Source organism: Dermochelys coriacea, chromosome 27, assembly GCF_009764565.3.
Source record: "Dermochelys coriacea isolate rDerCor1 chromosome 27, rDerCor1.pri.v4, whole genome shotgun sequence".
In the NCBI taxonomy this organism is placed as follows: Eukaryota; Metazoa; Chordata; order Testudines; family Dermochelyidae; genus Dermochelys; species Dermochelys coriacea.
The window spans coordinates 7,687,818-7,703,925 of record NC_050094.1 but is presented as its reverse complement, the minus strand read 5'-3'; the positions used below and the strand labels follow the sequence as shown (position 1 = coordinate 7,703,925).

General features: G+C 41.3%; 1 protein-coding gene across 4 annotated transcripts in view; it reads right to left on the bottom strand.

Annotated features, from left to right (window-relative positions):
- The window catches only part of DDX42 (DEAD-box helicase 42), a 36,018-nt gene that overhangs the window by 3,446 nt on the left and 16,464 nt on the right, over positions 1 to 16,108 (bottom strand). For all 4 annotated transcript variants that reach the window (XM_038385442.1, XM_043503333.1, XM_038385441.1 and 1 more), the window contains 8 exons: positions 15,041 to 15,217; positions 13,984 to 14,112; positions 10,821 to 10,920; positions 8,808 to 8,855; positions 8,101 to 8,198; positions 5,578 to 5,854; positions 3,757 to 3,983; positions 1,922 to 2,032 (listed from right to left, as the gene is read on the bottom strand). In XM_038385442.1, coding sequence (XP_038241370.1) covers positions 1,922 to 2,032; positions 3,757 to 3,983; positions 5,578 to 5,854; positions 8,101 to 8,198; positions 8,808 to 8,855; positions 10,821 to 10,920; positions 13,984 to 14,112; positions 15,041 to 15,217 — 1,167 coding nt within the window. The remainder of the gene's footprint in view (positions 1 to 1,921; positions 2,033 to 3,756; positions 3,984 to 5,577; positions 5,855 to 8,100; positions 8,199 to 8,807; positions 8,856 to 10,820; positions 10,921 to 13,983; positions 14,113 to 15,040; positions 15,218 to 16,108) is intronic.

The window sequence follows — 16,108 nt, the reverse complement described above, 5'->3', positions numbered from 1 at the left end:
CACCAACAGAAGATGCTCCAATAAAAGATATTACCTCACCCATGTGTCTCTCTAACAGCTGTGAGAGGCAGGGTCATTCCCACTTTACTGATGGGGAAATAGCCAAGATTAGAACTCAGGAGTCTGGTCCCCTGCTCTAACCTCTAGGCAACATTACCACCAGATGGAGCTGTCCATAAAGAAAGAAGAGTTAATAGTGGGGAGGAAAGAAAAAGAAAATTTATATCTGAAGGTGCACCCTTAACTCAGGTAAACAGGCATTTGTAGGATATTCTCATTTCCACATCTGGAGAGATGAGCATGAATCCAAAACAGAAGAGTCCCCTTAAAACCGGTCCCTGCCTGTCACATGGACCCTGTCTACAAGCCTACATAAGAAGCTAAGAATGGCCGTACTGGTTCAGACCAAAGGTCTATCTAGCCCAGAACCCTGTCTTCTGACAGTGGCCAATGCCAGGCGCCAAAGAGGGAATGAACAGAAAAGGTCATCATCAAGTGATCCATCCCGTTGCCCATTCCCAGTTTCTGGCAAAAACCAAGGCTAGGGACACCATCCCTGCCCATCCTGGCTAATAGCCATTGATGGACCTATCCTCCATGAATGTATCTAGTTCTTTTTTGAACCCTGTTATAGTCTTGGCCTTCACAACATCCTCTGGCAAGGAGTTCCACAGGTTGACTGTGCATTGTGTGAAGAAATACTTCCTTTTGTTTGTTTTGAGCCTGCTGCCTATTAATTTCATTTGGTGACCCCTACTTCTTGTGTTATGAAGAGTAAATAACACTTCCTTATTTACTTTCTCCACACCAGTCATGATTTTATAGACTTCCATCATATCCCCCCTTAGTCGTCTCTTTTCCAAGCTGAAAAGTCCCAGTCTTATTAATCTCTCCTCATATGGAAGCCATTCTAGACCCCAATTACTTTTGTTGCCCTTTTCTGAACCTTTTCCAACTCCAATACAACTTTTTTGAGATGGGACGACCACATCTGCACACAGTATTCAAGATGTGGGCATACTATGGATTTATATAGAGGCAATATGATATACTCTGTCTTCTTATCTATCCCTTTCTAGATGATTCCCAACATTCTGTTCGCTTTTTTGACTGCTGCTGCACCTTGAGCGGATGTTTTCAGAGAACTATCCACAATGACTCCAAGATCTCTTTCTTGAGTGGTACCAGCTAATTTAGACCCCATCGTTTTATATGTATGGTTGGGCTTATGTATGCCTGAGCAACAGCTACAGCTGAACCAGGGCTGAATATGATTTAGCTGGAAGAGCAGACGAAAACAAAAATCTGCAGTAGCTAAGGTTAAATGCTGACCCGGCCTTGACCCTGGTTATTGTACTGGTGCTGCACACGGTACATCATCAGTACTTTTCAAGCTAAACTGTGCTCTGTGCCGGCTCAGCTACACTTGTTGCAGACCCTCTGGGCAGCAATGAGTAGTTTTTCTAGCACAGACAGGGCTCTAATGACTCTTCCCAGCCAGTCTAACTGAATTCCATAATTTTTTGGTGTCAGGAACCAACCTGTGCAGAGCTTCTCAGCTCAACTATATCCTGTTATCGTGGCGCAGTCACCACTCCCACGACCAGTTAGGATGTACAGGTTTTGTGCTGAATGTCGATTTCAGGAAAAGGCAAGTAGAATTAGAATTGTGTCCTTCTCAGACCTACTCTGTGGCTCTAAACAAAGCCACCAAGGCCAGCACAAGGAGTTTTCTATGATCCATTTGAATCTCAAAGATTTTGAGCTGTGCAACAGTCTGAAACCAGATAAGCTGAATCCTGTATAAAGGCCCTGTGGCGTTACGCTCCAACGTTAGCCTGGATTTCACGGTAAGAGATGCCAATTCTAAGTTTAACATTTTCAGGGCTCTGAAATTAGCCCCCTAAAATTCTCTACTTACTGAGCCATCTGAACCCAGGCCAGGCCGCTCGCGGTATCCTAAGCCACCTCCGCCAATGTTCAGCTTCTTGCCTTTCCCTCCCTTGAAACGGGATTTTCGGAACCAGGCATTCTGTACAAAACAAAGACAACTCCTTGAAATGCAAAAAAACAGCTCAATAATGCAGGTGTGGGAAGAGAAAGGTTTAGTTTGATTGTTTTGAATGAAAAACAGAGATGTTTTATTTCCTGCTCCAAAACAGACCTTGTCACAAGCTGATAGGATAGGGGAAACAGTGGTACTGAAACTAAATTGCAGATGGAGTCATGCCATGTTTGTGACTGGATGCTTCCTCTATGTTATGCATCTTGTGAGCTCTGGTTTTCTTTATTAAACGCTTATGCCATGTTCATGGTTTGTTTTTTCTCCTGTAAAAATACAGGAACAAAGACATCTCTAATGACCTTCATCATGGGAGGTCTATGGCCTTCCACACTTCACTGTTAGGATCCACTGATCCTATCAATTCACCCCAGCAACAGGCTAAGCAGAAACTAAGGTCCCGAAGGCAAAAAGGTGCTGCCACAGTTACTTGGAACATTCTGAGTTTGCAAAGTTTTATGGCTACACACAAGCACTGTCCCAGGGTTTTATGAGCATTGGTTGCACCTGCCAAATGCCTGGCTTGGTTTGCTCAGGTCTCGTGGAACCAGTAAGGTAAAATTTTCAAAACTGCCTAAACGATTTAAAAGCCTAAGTCCCATTTTCAAAAGTGATTCCAGGAACCTAAGCCTCACTGAAAGTCAGTGGACTTACTACCCCTACTCCAGTGGTCCACAAACTGTAGAGGAGGGGTGGGTGAGGGAAGGGCGGGGGGGCATAGAGGAACATCCAGGGGTGCATGGCAGGACCCAGGCCATCCCCCATGAGGGAGTGGGAAGGGAGCATCACCCAGCCCCGCTCTGCCCCCAGCCCTGCTCCCAGCCCCTGGCTGCAGTTGCAGCCATGGTTCTGCTCTTGGCCCCTACTCCCAGCTGCGACTTGGCTCCCAGCTCCCACTCTTTGCCACTCCCGGACACTGCCTTCAGCCTGGCCACAACTCCGCTCTGGAACCGGGGAGGGGTGGGGCATGGGCCCAGACACATTCTATTACTTGGGGGGAGGAACCACCAAGAGGAAAAGATTGGTGACCACTGCCCTACTCTAAGTCACACTGGAAATTGGGCCTTTCAGACATTTCCAAAATATTTACCCATATAATGTCTAACCTATGTAGAGATGAAGTCATGAGAATACTAACTCCATCCCCAAACTATCCCCAGATCTCCTGCTCCCCAGCTGATGTGCTGGGCAGTATGGGAAAAGTACTTAAGGAATCTCAGAATGCAATAGTACGACCCTGTCTATCAAGCATGCTTCCTGTGGAAATGCCAGAATAGTTTGGACAGTGTTGCTGAGCAGATACCAGGAACAGGTAAGAACTATTTCACAGAGCAGATGTCTCAGCAATGGCTGCACAACTCTCAGTTAAGCTACATTTTCTAGGTCCCTGCCATAAAGACAGAAAGTGTGTGAGGATTTGATCATAATAAGCCTCTTTAAACCCATGCAGTGCTCAGCTGGAATCAGCATATCCTGGATTCCTTGGCACTGTCAGTCTTTTTAGACCTCACAAACCCCTGATAGGTGGACAAGTATGATGTTTACATTTTACAGTAGGGAAATTGAAACATAGTGAGACAAAAGATAATAGAGCAAGTTTGTGATGGAGCTCCTGAACTCATCTCCCCCTTGCCCAGCTCTACCCACTGAATGATGATGCTCCCCCTAGCCGAGAGATATGTTTTTATTTGTACCTGCATTGCAAGGTCCAAGAGTTCTTTTGAAACATGCTGATTGGCTCCTTCCATATTTCTGACAAGATCACCTGCAAAATTACTATCCTTGGGAGTCAGTAAAGTGTAAGCTACTCCCTTCTCACCAGCCCTGCCTGTACGTCCAATTCTGTGCGTATGGGTGTCTATGTCACGGGCCACATCGTAATTGACCACGGTCTTTATGGAAGGAATATCCAGACCACGAGCTGTAACACAGAGCAACATGACAATCAGCTTGATTATCTTGAATTAACACAAAGAAATCCCATCCAGATGGACCTGGGCCACTTTACACAGCTCAAACAAGAGAAACCTTTGCACTAGACAACAACCCATTTAAGCCAACCCTGTTATAGCTAAAATCACTGATTAGCTGAAGTGTAATGACAGCCACTCGGACAACACCACACATCCTACATGTCAAGTTATCAGGATCATGGACATTAGAGATGGAAGAGACCCATTCAGTCAAATATGTCCCCTATGAGGGTGGGGAAGAGTGCCTTATTAGAGAATACTGCAGATAAAACACAACACTTTGTTTTAGTCAAAAGTCCAGGATCTAAAAACTGTTTTCCTGAAAGTTTTTGATGTCGGTTTCCCCACTCCTAGAAGACTATTTAATGTCCCAACTGATTTTAAGCTACCAGACAGTCAATGCTTCATAAGGGAGCAGTTAACTTTTTCTAAGAGTAGCTGGCAAGCAGATCTGTAGTTTAGTATTGCTAGAACTGAAAATAAGACCCCTCTCCTAGTACATCATTCTTCTGAAAAAACATCTGACTATTGTTCCTAAGGCTACAGAAGCAAACCCTGCTACCTTTTGTTTACTTCCATTTCTATGCACGGAAAAGGATCATCAGCAATGCACATAACTGCAAGGTGCTGTGCTTCCCTCAGTGAAGGCAGAGAGAGTGAGAGTTAGTATTAATACTTGCACTTCTCTATCCCCTTTCATCGGACACTCTCAGACAGCTTACAGTCCCATGACGTGGGTAGTAGCCATTTTATAGATGCAGAAACTGAGGCACAGAAAGGCAAAGTGACTTGCTCAAGGTCACATAAGCCAGTAGGATCAGAACCCAAAGCTTGCTGACCTCAGCCTAATCCAAACTCCCTCTTTACCTACATCCTGAAACAGAGCAATAGGGAAAGCCTAACAGGTAGCACACATGGATTTGTATATAGAGGTGGTTGGAATATTTTTGCCTAAATGAAATTTCAATGAAGCCAAAATTTTTGGGGAAATTAGGGTACTGGTCTGGGATGCAGGAAATGTGAGAGACCCAGATTCAAGTCCCAGCTCAGCCTGATTTGAAGTGATCTGGGATGAAAATCTCTGCTCTGAATTAGGCAGAACAGGGACTTGAATCTGAGTCTCTCACATCACAAGCCAGTAGCCTACCCTCTGGCCTATAACATGACACCCTTCCCCCCTACAACACAATTCATTTTTAAGAAAACACTCCAAAAGGTTTTGTTTTCATTAAATGGGGAACAAAAAAAAAAAAAAAAAAAGCTGCTGCAAAAACAGAATGCTAGTACTCTGGTTAACTTGTTTTTCATGTGATCATATTAAAATGTCCATCTTGTGTAAGATACAAGGTGATAGGCTGGAAAAAAAGTCTTTTGTTTAGCTGCAGAATAGTCAGTCAGCTGCCATGCAAGTTTCCCTCATGTTGCTCTCTCAAGGGTCAACTGTGCACATGGCAGCATTTAGTTTCTGTGCTGATTCACTAGCCTCTCTGTTGAGGCTGCCAGCTTGTATATATTAACTCCAATGAGAAAAGTGTTCCCTACCTGCCACATCAGTAGCAACCAGAATTGGGATCCCCTTTTTCTTGAAGTCTGAAATGACTTTATTCCTTTCGCTCTGGTCCATGTCACCATGAAGCAGCCCTAGGTTATGATCCTCCTGCTTAAGGTTATTGGCCAGCTCCTCTGCATTTGCTTTCTTGGTGACAAAGAGAAGAACACTCCCAGAAGAAGTGAACTCCACCAGGTGCCTGGTCAGCCAGTTCCACTTGCTAGGACCAGAGGGGAGAATCTCCACAATTTGTGTAACATCTTCATTTGCCTATTGGAAGGAAAGAGAAGACAACAGTTATAACCTAGAGTGGTAAAGGATGGCACAGCAAGTACAAGGCAGACACTGAATGCAGCACGGGGGTTCAAATCAGAAGTGTAGCGGCGAGGGGGAGGAGTAGGATGCAATGGGGTGAAGTTCCCCTTTTGAAGAAGTTTCAATTTCAATTTGTATTTATTCCCTTGCCTCATCTCTGAATATACTGACCCAATGGGGCACAGAAGGCTGGGACTGGCTGAACCATCAGTGTGGGAGAGGCAAAGCGCAGACCTTGCCAGGATGTCTCTAAAGTTCTACAGCACCACATTTACCATTTAAAACAGACAGATTAAGCAAGACAAGGATCAGAGAGCAGGGGAATAATCAGGCCTAAGGACATGGAGAGGGGCACTTATCAGAAAAATTACTTGTGCAGGATCTGAGGAATAAGGTTCCTCTAGGAGTTATGACATTTCTCCTGAATCAGGGTAAATAGTGGTGTTGGTAGGGTTCACTGTACAAACTCTACATTAAGCCAATAGGAGCGGGGGACATGGCACCATTTGGAGGCTCTTTTGGGGGGGGGGGGGTGTGCGCGCGCGCTGATACAAATTGTCTCAAGGAGGAGGATGTTTTCAAAACAGTCATAATTTTGCCCAAAGAAACCAGAATATCTGCGTTGCCCTGCAGCAACAGAAGGGGCACTGTCTGGCTGAGCTAGCAAAGAGGTTCCTTTTCTCCAAGGCAGAACGCTTGACAAGGAAGCTGAAAAACCAAAGGGCTTTAATCAGCCATTAATTTTCTTTATTAATAAAACATAAGGCAGGATGTGTTGCCTTAGAAGGCACGTGTACATATTTCTGTAGGGAAGGATTCTCTTACAAATGTCCTGCTGTACAGTTAGATCTCAGCAATTTGCATATATTACTTGCAAAATTTCTTCAAAGCAGATATATGCTTGTCACCTGTTTGCACAATTAGCTGACATGTAGCTGTTATGCTGTTGCCAAGTGAGTAAGTAGCCAAAATCCCCACACAAACCAGCTGGAAGCTGTTATATTACTAGTTTCATGAGGAGCCTTACAATTGTAAAACTTGTGCATAGGTTTAATTGATCCTTTACATTTTCAGGGAAAAACACAGGAATTCATCCATACGAGTCTCATACTAACAGAAACTGAAATGCCAAACTGCTATGCACTCTGCTGAAAATGTACTTGTGTTGCGTTGCCAGGATTAGACATATACTAACTTTAAAAAAAAGATTTTTATTAGAACAAAATGTAACAAAGTTCTAAGTTAAAAAAAAAAAGGGGTCTAGATCTTTTCTAGCTCAGTAACAAGGCTAGTAACCTGTTAATCTCCAGCAATCAGAGGCTACACCAGGAACTAAGGGCCTGAGCCACTGAAGGTAATGGCAGAATTATCTACTTTGATGGAAACAGTACTGAACCCTAAGACAGTATTGGGATACAGCCACAAAGACAAAATACTATCATTTATTTATTACTACTACTATATTTTCATTAAATGCATGTATCTAAACCTTAGGAACCTAGATCTATGATGGTGAATACAATCAATGGCCAAACTGGGAAAGACTTTAACTTAGCAATTTATGAGTTATTTTTTCTCTAGAGCAATGTTCTTAGTATCAGTGTTGCTCCAGGCATTAATAAAAGCTCCAATCACAGTCAGGATGCTTAGATCTACAGAGAATTACTACAAATAATTCTTTCCCCTGTGTCTGGCTAGTGGGTCTTGCCCACATGCTCAGAATCTAACTCCACCATATTTGAAGTCAGGAAGGAATTTTCCCCCAGGTCAGCCTGGCGAAGATCCTGGGTTTTTTTTGCCTTCCTCTGGAGCATGAGTCACTTACTGGTTTGAACTGGAGTAAATGGCTATAACCTGAAGTCTTTAGATCAAGATTTGAGGACTTCAGTAACTGAGCCAGAGGTTATGGATCTACTACAACAGTGGGTGGTGCTATGTGCAGGAGGACATACTAGATGATCATGACGGTTACTCTGGCCTTAAAGTCTCTGAGTTATCGTAAAATTAGAATACAAGTTTTTTTAAATTACATTACTTATTTTTTCCAGACCTCGTGTTCAAGAATACAAAATATTTCCTCCTGACAATCAATGACCACAGCTGTAGTCTAAGCTTTAATGTAAATAACATAAGACGACAGAATAAGATGGTTTCCTCCACCATCTTTGAATTCTCTTTCAGAAACAATGTTGCAGGATTACCTCTCCAATGTCTCCCTGCACCACTCGAATCGGGTCGATCAGGATATCTCTGGCCAACTTCTCAATCTTTTTACGAAAAGTGGCACTGAACAAGAGAGCTGGAAGGAAAAGTCTATTTGAACTCTCTGAAGAGTACACTCCCTTTCTGTACTATGAAAACACTTCTGTATAGATCTTATTAACAAGCTCTGTACAAAAGAAATAAAAGAACTGTGCTAGGTATTAGGGATTCTGAGTCATAATCAATCTTTTATCAAGTTTAAGGCAAATTTTCATCAAATCCCTTAGCACAAACAGCTCAGGCTTGTATTAATTTTCCAGAATACTTTAAATACATATACAGGAAAATGGTTAGAATAAGAGCATTTATTCAGTTATCCAAAAACAAGATGTGGAAAGACGGTAACACCGCATTGTATTCCCAAGGCGGCTTCCATCAGAGGATCTCATAGCAAATCAAATATTACGTATGTCTATCAACTCCTCTCTGAGCTAGGTATTAAACAACACTGAAAACAACTGGAGCTGAACTCTTGAAAGTCTTGCCCCAAGTGACTTATCAAAGGTCAAAGAATGAGTCAGTGGCAAAGCTGGAAATAGAATCCAGGAATCCTGGCTCCAAGACTCTTGCTCTAACTACTAAATATCAATGCCTCTTACTAGCTTTTACCCTGTGGTAGTTTGTTTTGAAACATGCTTGTACTTACTTTGTCTGTCAGGGCGCACATGGCTGGCAACTGATCTCACTTGGTATTCTGAGAAAGGAAAGAGAAAAACAGCATATAATCAAAACCCCTAGTACTATTTCACTAGTGAGTGAAAGGAAATCTAGTCAAGATTTTTGTGTGTTCAGTGGATTTAAAAAAAATTAAATAAAAGATCCACAGTACTTTTTATACATACATATTTATTTATTTATTTTGCCCTAGCAAACAAAAATCTGAAGAGGTTTCTTGCTGTTCAGACTCATTAATCATTGGTTTATTAGAGGTTTCAGAGTAGCAGCCGTGTTAGTCTGAGTTACAGCTCACTTCATCGGATGCATGCAGTGGAAAATATAGTGGGGAGATTTTATATACACAGAGAACATGAAACAATGGGTGTTACCATACAGACTGTAACAAGAGTGACCAGGAAAGGTGAGCTATTACTCCTCACCCTGCTCTCCTGCTGGTAATAGGTCACCTTTCCTGGTCACTCTTGTTACAGTCTGTATGGTAACACCCATTGTTTCATGTTCTCTTTGTATATAAAAATCTCCCCACTATATTTTCCACTGCATGCATCCGATGAAGTGAGCTGTAACTCACAAAAGCTTATGCGCTGATAAATTTGTTATTCTCTAAGGTGCCAAAAGTACTCCTTTTCTTTTTATGGTTTATTAGAAACCAGCTTACTCCAACTGAGACTTCAGTAGGCAAGTGTTTCAGACCAGCTGATGAAACAGTTGAAGATAGCACAGTAAATGTTTTTTGGCAGAAAGATACAGAAAATTGATGCACTTTGCAAAGCAAAAGTATGCCTTTGTTTGTGAAACAGCATTCATTACAGCTTCTGAGAGGGCTGATTGACTTCCAGCCTAAGTGTTAGTGCCATGACTGTAGAGCTAACCTGAGATACAGACTAAGCAAGGCTGCTTCCCAAAAATGAGGGAACAGTGTGTGTAGTGCTCCAATTCTGTCCACTCCTAACTCTGAATGGCCCTAATACAACAGGCACTGGCTTGGGAAGGTAAGCATTCCAGTTCAATAATCTTTAATGGGGGGAACAAAGCAACGGCAACCGCATACTTGAAGTTGCGATATAAAAAGAAAAACAAAACAAGAACTATCTAGGGCATATTTAAAAAAAAATGTAATTCATACTTACCAAATTATCATGGAAATTTACAAGCACAAAACCTTACCTGCTCATTTCCATGATGATTATCACAAGAAAAAAATTAATGACATTTTACTCACCCAGCAAAAAAACGCAACACAGCCAGTTATTAGTAAAAATCTGAGGCTATCGAAATGCTCTAATTTACTTTATTTGCTCAACAATCAGCAGAATAGCTCAGACAGCAATTTTTATGCCCCATATTTCATATTTAAGTTAAACAGATTGAAGAGTTGTCTATTTTATTATTGCTTCCAGGTTGCATTTGTTTGCTGCCAAAATGCTGTTTCATAGCTCCCTTCAATTGTGCTCCTAATTAATCTGAGTGCACATCCCTGCACCTTTTACAGTACACTAGCAAGCCTCTCTCCTCTTTGGTTTGCTTCGGCCACTGGAGAGTCAAAGCTGTGTTACATCAAGGCACGGGCCTTCTTTCACGACACCACAAAGCTGTACACATATTCACTGCACTGATCAAGCACGTAACATCTCAGTGAAGTAGACAGGTGTTACTACAGCATCCCAACTTACACATGCAGAACTGAGACATGGGGTGAAGGGACTGGCACAGTGCCACCCAGAAAGCTGGAGGTAAAAGTCAGGATTAGAACCCGAGCAGTTCCTGAATCCCATTCCCATGATCATTTTGCTAGACATGCCTGGCCCCTTTTCATCAATGCTCCCTTTAAATGCATACGTAGCCAGGGTTCTGTCCAAACAGACTTTTCTCAATGGATTTCAAAGTTCTGGTAAGCTACAGGAGCTCCATGCAGCCAATTCAGATTGAAAATTGTGTACCCCTACTTTATACTGTATGGAGGCTTTCATTCAATACATACCGAAACCCATGTCAAACATTCTGTCTGCTTCATCAAACACAAGATAGGAGACTCTTTGAAGATTGGTAGCTTTCTTCTTCACATGATCAATCAAGCGACCCTATCAGAAAACAAAAATTAAAATCCACAAGCCTTTAATCTCCCCACTGTATTTTCCACCAAATGCATCCAATGAAGTGAGCTGTAGCTCACGAAAGCTTATGCTCAAATAAATTTGTTAGTCTCTAAGGTGCCACAAGTACGCCTTTTCTTTTTTGCGAATACAGACTAACACGGCTGCTACTCCGAAGCCTTTAAGTGTAACACAGGGATTCTCAAACTGGGGGCTGGGATCCCTCAGGGGGTCACAGGTTCTTACATGGGGGGGTCGCAAGCTGTCAGCCTCCACCCCAAACCCTGCTTTGCCTCCAGCATTTATAATGGTGTTAAATATATAAAACGTGTTTTTAATTTACAAGGAGGGGTGGCACTCAGAGGCTTTCTATGCAAAAGGGGTCACCAATACAAAAGTTTGGTAAACATGGGTGTAACAAGCGGCATCTTTGAGGAAAGTGGCTACTGCTCTGGTATTTATTTAATCCTCACTCAGTATAAATCATCATGATACTAAAAAAGAGACTTGTAATAGAAAATGTCTCAATGCTTCAGTCTATAATAGACCATTGCTATTCATACAGCAGTTCTGTATCAATTATATTTTCAAGTCAGCGGAAGTAAGATTCCAAATACATCCAGTTAGTGTGCCTGGTAGACTAAGTTTTAAGGCTGGGATTTTCAAAAGAGCCTTTGGAATTAGGGACCCAATTCTTTGAAATTCCCATCCCAGCATTTAGGGGCAACAATACAGAATGATCCTGTACTCTTAGTTTCATTCATGTTTGAAGTGAAACATGCACTAGAGACCGCACATCCAACAGACAACCCAATGTTTAAACTGGTCACTACCTTGTCACTATACATATGCCAGTATAATTTTCTTAGATCTTAAAGGCATAGATACCTGGAACATTACATTTTGCTGGGGCCCTGTTTATTCACTTGAGACTTATTTAAATATAATTTTACCTTGGGGACACTAATGACTGAATTCTTGCTTGTCTGATAAGGCAAAGCCCAGTGGTCTACAGTTTCTTATGTAAAACTCCTGCCAGACCATTATTTTGGTAATCACTACAACACAAGCATTAAATTAGAGAACTGTGTTGCAGCAATGCAGCTTGTTTGCTGAAAGTGAGTAAGATACAACGTAGCACTGTGAGGATTATGGCTGCAACCATCTCCATTCTGAAAATGAATGATTGTTGCAGCAATCTGGTTTACCTAAAATGTACCTGCAAAAAGAAAAGGCGTACTTGTGGCACCTTAGAGACTAACAAATTTATTTGAGCGTAAGCTTTCGTGAGGTACAGCTCACTTCATCGGATGCATTCACCTTACCTGATCACTCTCGTTACAGTGTGTACGGTAACACCCATTGTTTCATGTTCTCTTTGTATATAAAATCTCCCCACTATATTTTCCACTGCATGCATCCGATGAAGTGAGCTGTAGCTCATGAAAGCTTATGCTCAAATAAATTTGTTAGTCTCTAAGGTGCCACAAGTACTCCTTTTCTTTTTGCGGATACAGACTAACACGGCTGCTACTCTGTAAAATGTAACAAATGCTAAATTATTCATTTTTCATGAGAAGAGCTATATACGGCAACTGTCTAGGCTAATGTGTCATAACGGCTTGGTACAATATAGAAATAAAATGAACATCTGGGGGAAAAACCTGCTCTATTCAGAGAAATATAAAACATCCATGCTTTAAAATATATTACAACAATGAACATATTAGATTATATATATTTAAATATAGCAACAGATCCTGCAGAACTGACCCATGAACTGTGTCCGCTGTACACAGAAGAGTTCAGATGGCTCAGCACAGTGAACATTTGGGGAATATTTGAAGCATATGCAAGAAACCTCAGGAAACCTTGAGAAAATGGGCCCAATTTTGGCCCATTGACACCAATGAGAAGATCATAATAGGCTTTGTGGGGATACAAACAAAGTAATGGAAATAAAGGGAAAAAATAAATCTCTTTGGTGGGCAATACAAAAGTGCTCCTGTCCAGTATATTTCAGTACTTTGTACACTCTAGTTTTAAATGACTCATATTAAATGATTTCTGCCACTTCCACAATCTAACAGATCTCCCAGTTAGGAAATGTTCTCTGATATTCTGCCTACAGTTTCCTTCGCTTAGCTGCGTTTCTTTAGACTTGTTATACTACCTTGGATAACTGTAGAGTACATTTCTAGTCTTCTTACTTTTCAAATTGTAGACATGTAGCTTTATTAAATAGATTAGATAGAGGTCAAATACCCTGTGCTTTTCCTCAATAATTGGTCCAGAAATTTTTCATGTTTTGTTTTCACTCTGGTTGTCCATAACAGATAATCACTAGTGTTTCTTTCAGTTTATCTTTTCTCATTTACCCACAGAATACTGATCTTCATTATCAAAATGTAAATCATTGGACTTGTGAATATTTTTGACATATAATGGCTACCCACCTATTTCTTCCTCCCAGGAATCAGTGTAAACTATGTGGTGGGTACGCTGCTCAAGTTCTGCCCACAGTTACAAAATAGCTGGCTGTTTCTAATTGGTCAGCAGTGAATCAAAGTTAACAACATAACTTCAAATTACTATCACTAGATTTCAGAGTTAACACACAAGCAAGGTAATGGATTGTTCACGCCTTTCAGTATTATTGTTGCACATTGTCTGCTGATTCAGGAACATAGCACTGGAGCTGGTCACTTTCAAAAGGTTTTCATCACAATCTCAAGGATAAGAAATCAAGTGCTGGTACCAAGCATGCCTCGTACTGACTCAATCTGACCATGTTCTTTCTCATCTTTCCTATTTAGAGATTACCCCTCTCAAAGTTTCCAGATTCAACAACGTTTTCGGCATATTTGTTATAGCACCTCCTAAGCTGTTGGTACTAAGGAAAGCTGCAGGGCTTGAATAGTTAAAGAAAGAGTTCCCCATCACCAGGTTTCAAAAAAAATGTCTCTCAATTTCAACTTAAAAGAAAGCCAGGACCCTAAGCCCCAGTGCAGGCAAAAGAGAAAGGTTCTATCATCGTTAAGATATACTTACTGGTGTGCAGACGACTATCTCTGCCCCTTCCTGCAGAGCTTTGGCTTGTTCCCACATACTTCCTCCTCCATACACGGCTACCGAGCGCAGGTTATACGCTTTACCAAAGCGTTTACATTCAGCATGGATCTGAAAGTTGCAAACAAAGCAAAGCAAAGCACAGCTCAGATTAGACACTCAAACAAAAGGTCTCTCACTCTTGGAAATATCATCTAATTCTTAAATCCCACCATCTCAAATTTGGGCTTAATGTAACTCAAGGAAACATATTACAAATCCTCAAGCTTGAATTCTGCTCTCAAATACATATGTGAAGCTCCCATTAACTTTACTTGGAAACCTATCCATGCATCCAGCTTCAGAATTTGGACCATAGCATTTAAACAGAACTTTTCAACTTCAAATAATTTTACAAACATTAACTAACCTCAGCAATGTCCTTTTGAGGCATATATTGCTATATTGTATATTCAGCATTCAGGAAAAACATAACTAACATTATTATTAGTTATTATGACATTAGTAGTAGTAGTATTAGGGCATGTCAATATCAATATGATACAGCATAGGTCAGCATTGTACCAATCCGTAATTAACATACACTTTTTTTTATAGATTTGACGCCTGCTTCCTGGGGCTACTCACTCCAAAATATTGCAAACAAATATTTCCATGACAAGAAGAGTGCTGTCTAGATACGAGAATAGGGGACAGGGAGCCCAGATTCCCATGTTCTAGTCCTAGCTTTCACTGACTTGGGTGACCTCAAGCAAGTAATTTTACCTCTTTATACTTGTTTCCTCTTCTCTAAAAGGGAGGTAATACCAGCCCACTTCATAGGTATATTAGATAATTAGTTAATATCTATAAAGTTGGTTGAGATCCCATGATGAAAGGAGTTACACGTGTAGAGCATTATCTTAAATTATACACCAGTTATAACACACAGTTCCATCTTTTTCAACAGATTAGCAGATAAACTGCAATAATTTCTCTTGCACAGAGATCTGCCATGTTCTATGAGGAAACAGTGCTAACAAATATACTATGTACCTACCTGTTGGCAAAGCTCTCTGGTTGGGCACACGATCACTGCAATGGGACCATCCCCTGGCTCCAGCTCCTTTTGATCCATGATGTGGATCAACATTGGCCAGATGAAGGCTGCAGTTTTCCCACTGCCAGTCTTAGCTATGCCAATCATGTCTCTGCCGCTTAATGCAACTGGAACACCCTGAAAATAAAAACACATTCTAAACCCATGTGTCAGCTAACACATAAATAGCCTGATAAAGCAGAAAGATTGAAAGCCCATACAATCAGGGGGACAAGATGGCACAAGGGATTGGTAACAGGCTATACACATTTCCATATCTAGGTTGCCAAATTCAGATCTGGATGAACTTGTTAGAGGACGGAAGTTATTAGCACTTCAGGGTTGTTTTGTGGCCTATGTGAAATAAATGGCAAGGGTTCAGTACAGTACACAGTGCATAAATATGCATATCACAAGCACAATTGAAATTCCTTTTGAATCTTAGCAGAGGGGTCAAGAGACTGAACAATGCTCTCTAGGATGTGTCTCCTCCCTCTTGGTCCAGACGTAGGCACACTGGTGTGGTGGTGAAGAGAAACGTTCACTGCTCCTGACCATACTACACCAGTACTAATCTTTGATGTACTCACTTTACCCCTAAGCGCTGCCAATCCAGCATTTTTCAGCACCAGAGACTTTTATATGCCGCAATATAGACTAATCTCGCATACACCAACTCCTAAACACAGCAAAGTCTGAGAAATTTTATCAATGTTAGACATAACTTTAAAAAATCCCATATATTTACTAAAAGAAGAACAGGAGGACTTGTGGCACCTTAGAGACTAACAAATTTATTAGAGCATAAGCTTTCGTGGGCTACAGCCCACTTCATCGGATCTATCTATGCTCTAATAAATTTGTTAGTCTCTAAGGTGCCACAAGTACTCCTGTTCTTTTTGCAGATACAGACTAACACGGCTGCTACTCTGAAACCATATATTTACTGTGTTTCTTAAAATATAAAAAAAATGCAACCACAGCAAGGTTGGCTATAACCTTACACTACTGACTGATAGTTTTGTTCTC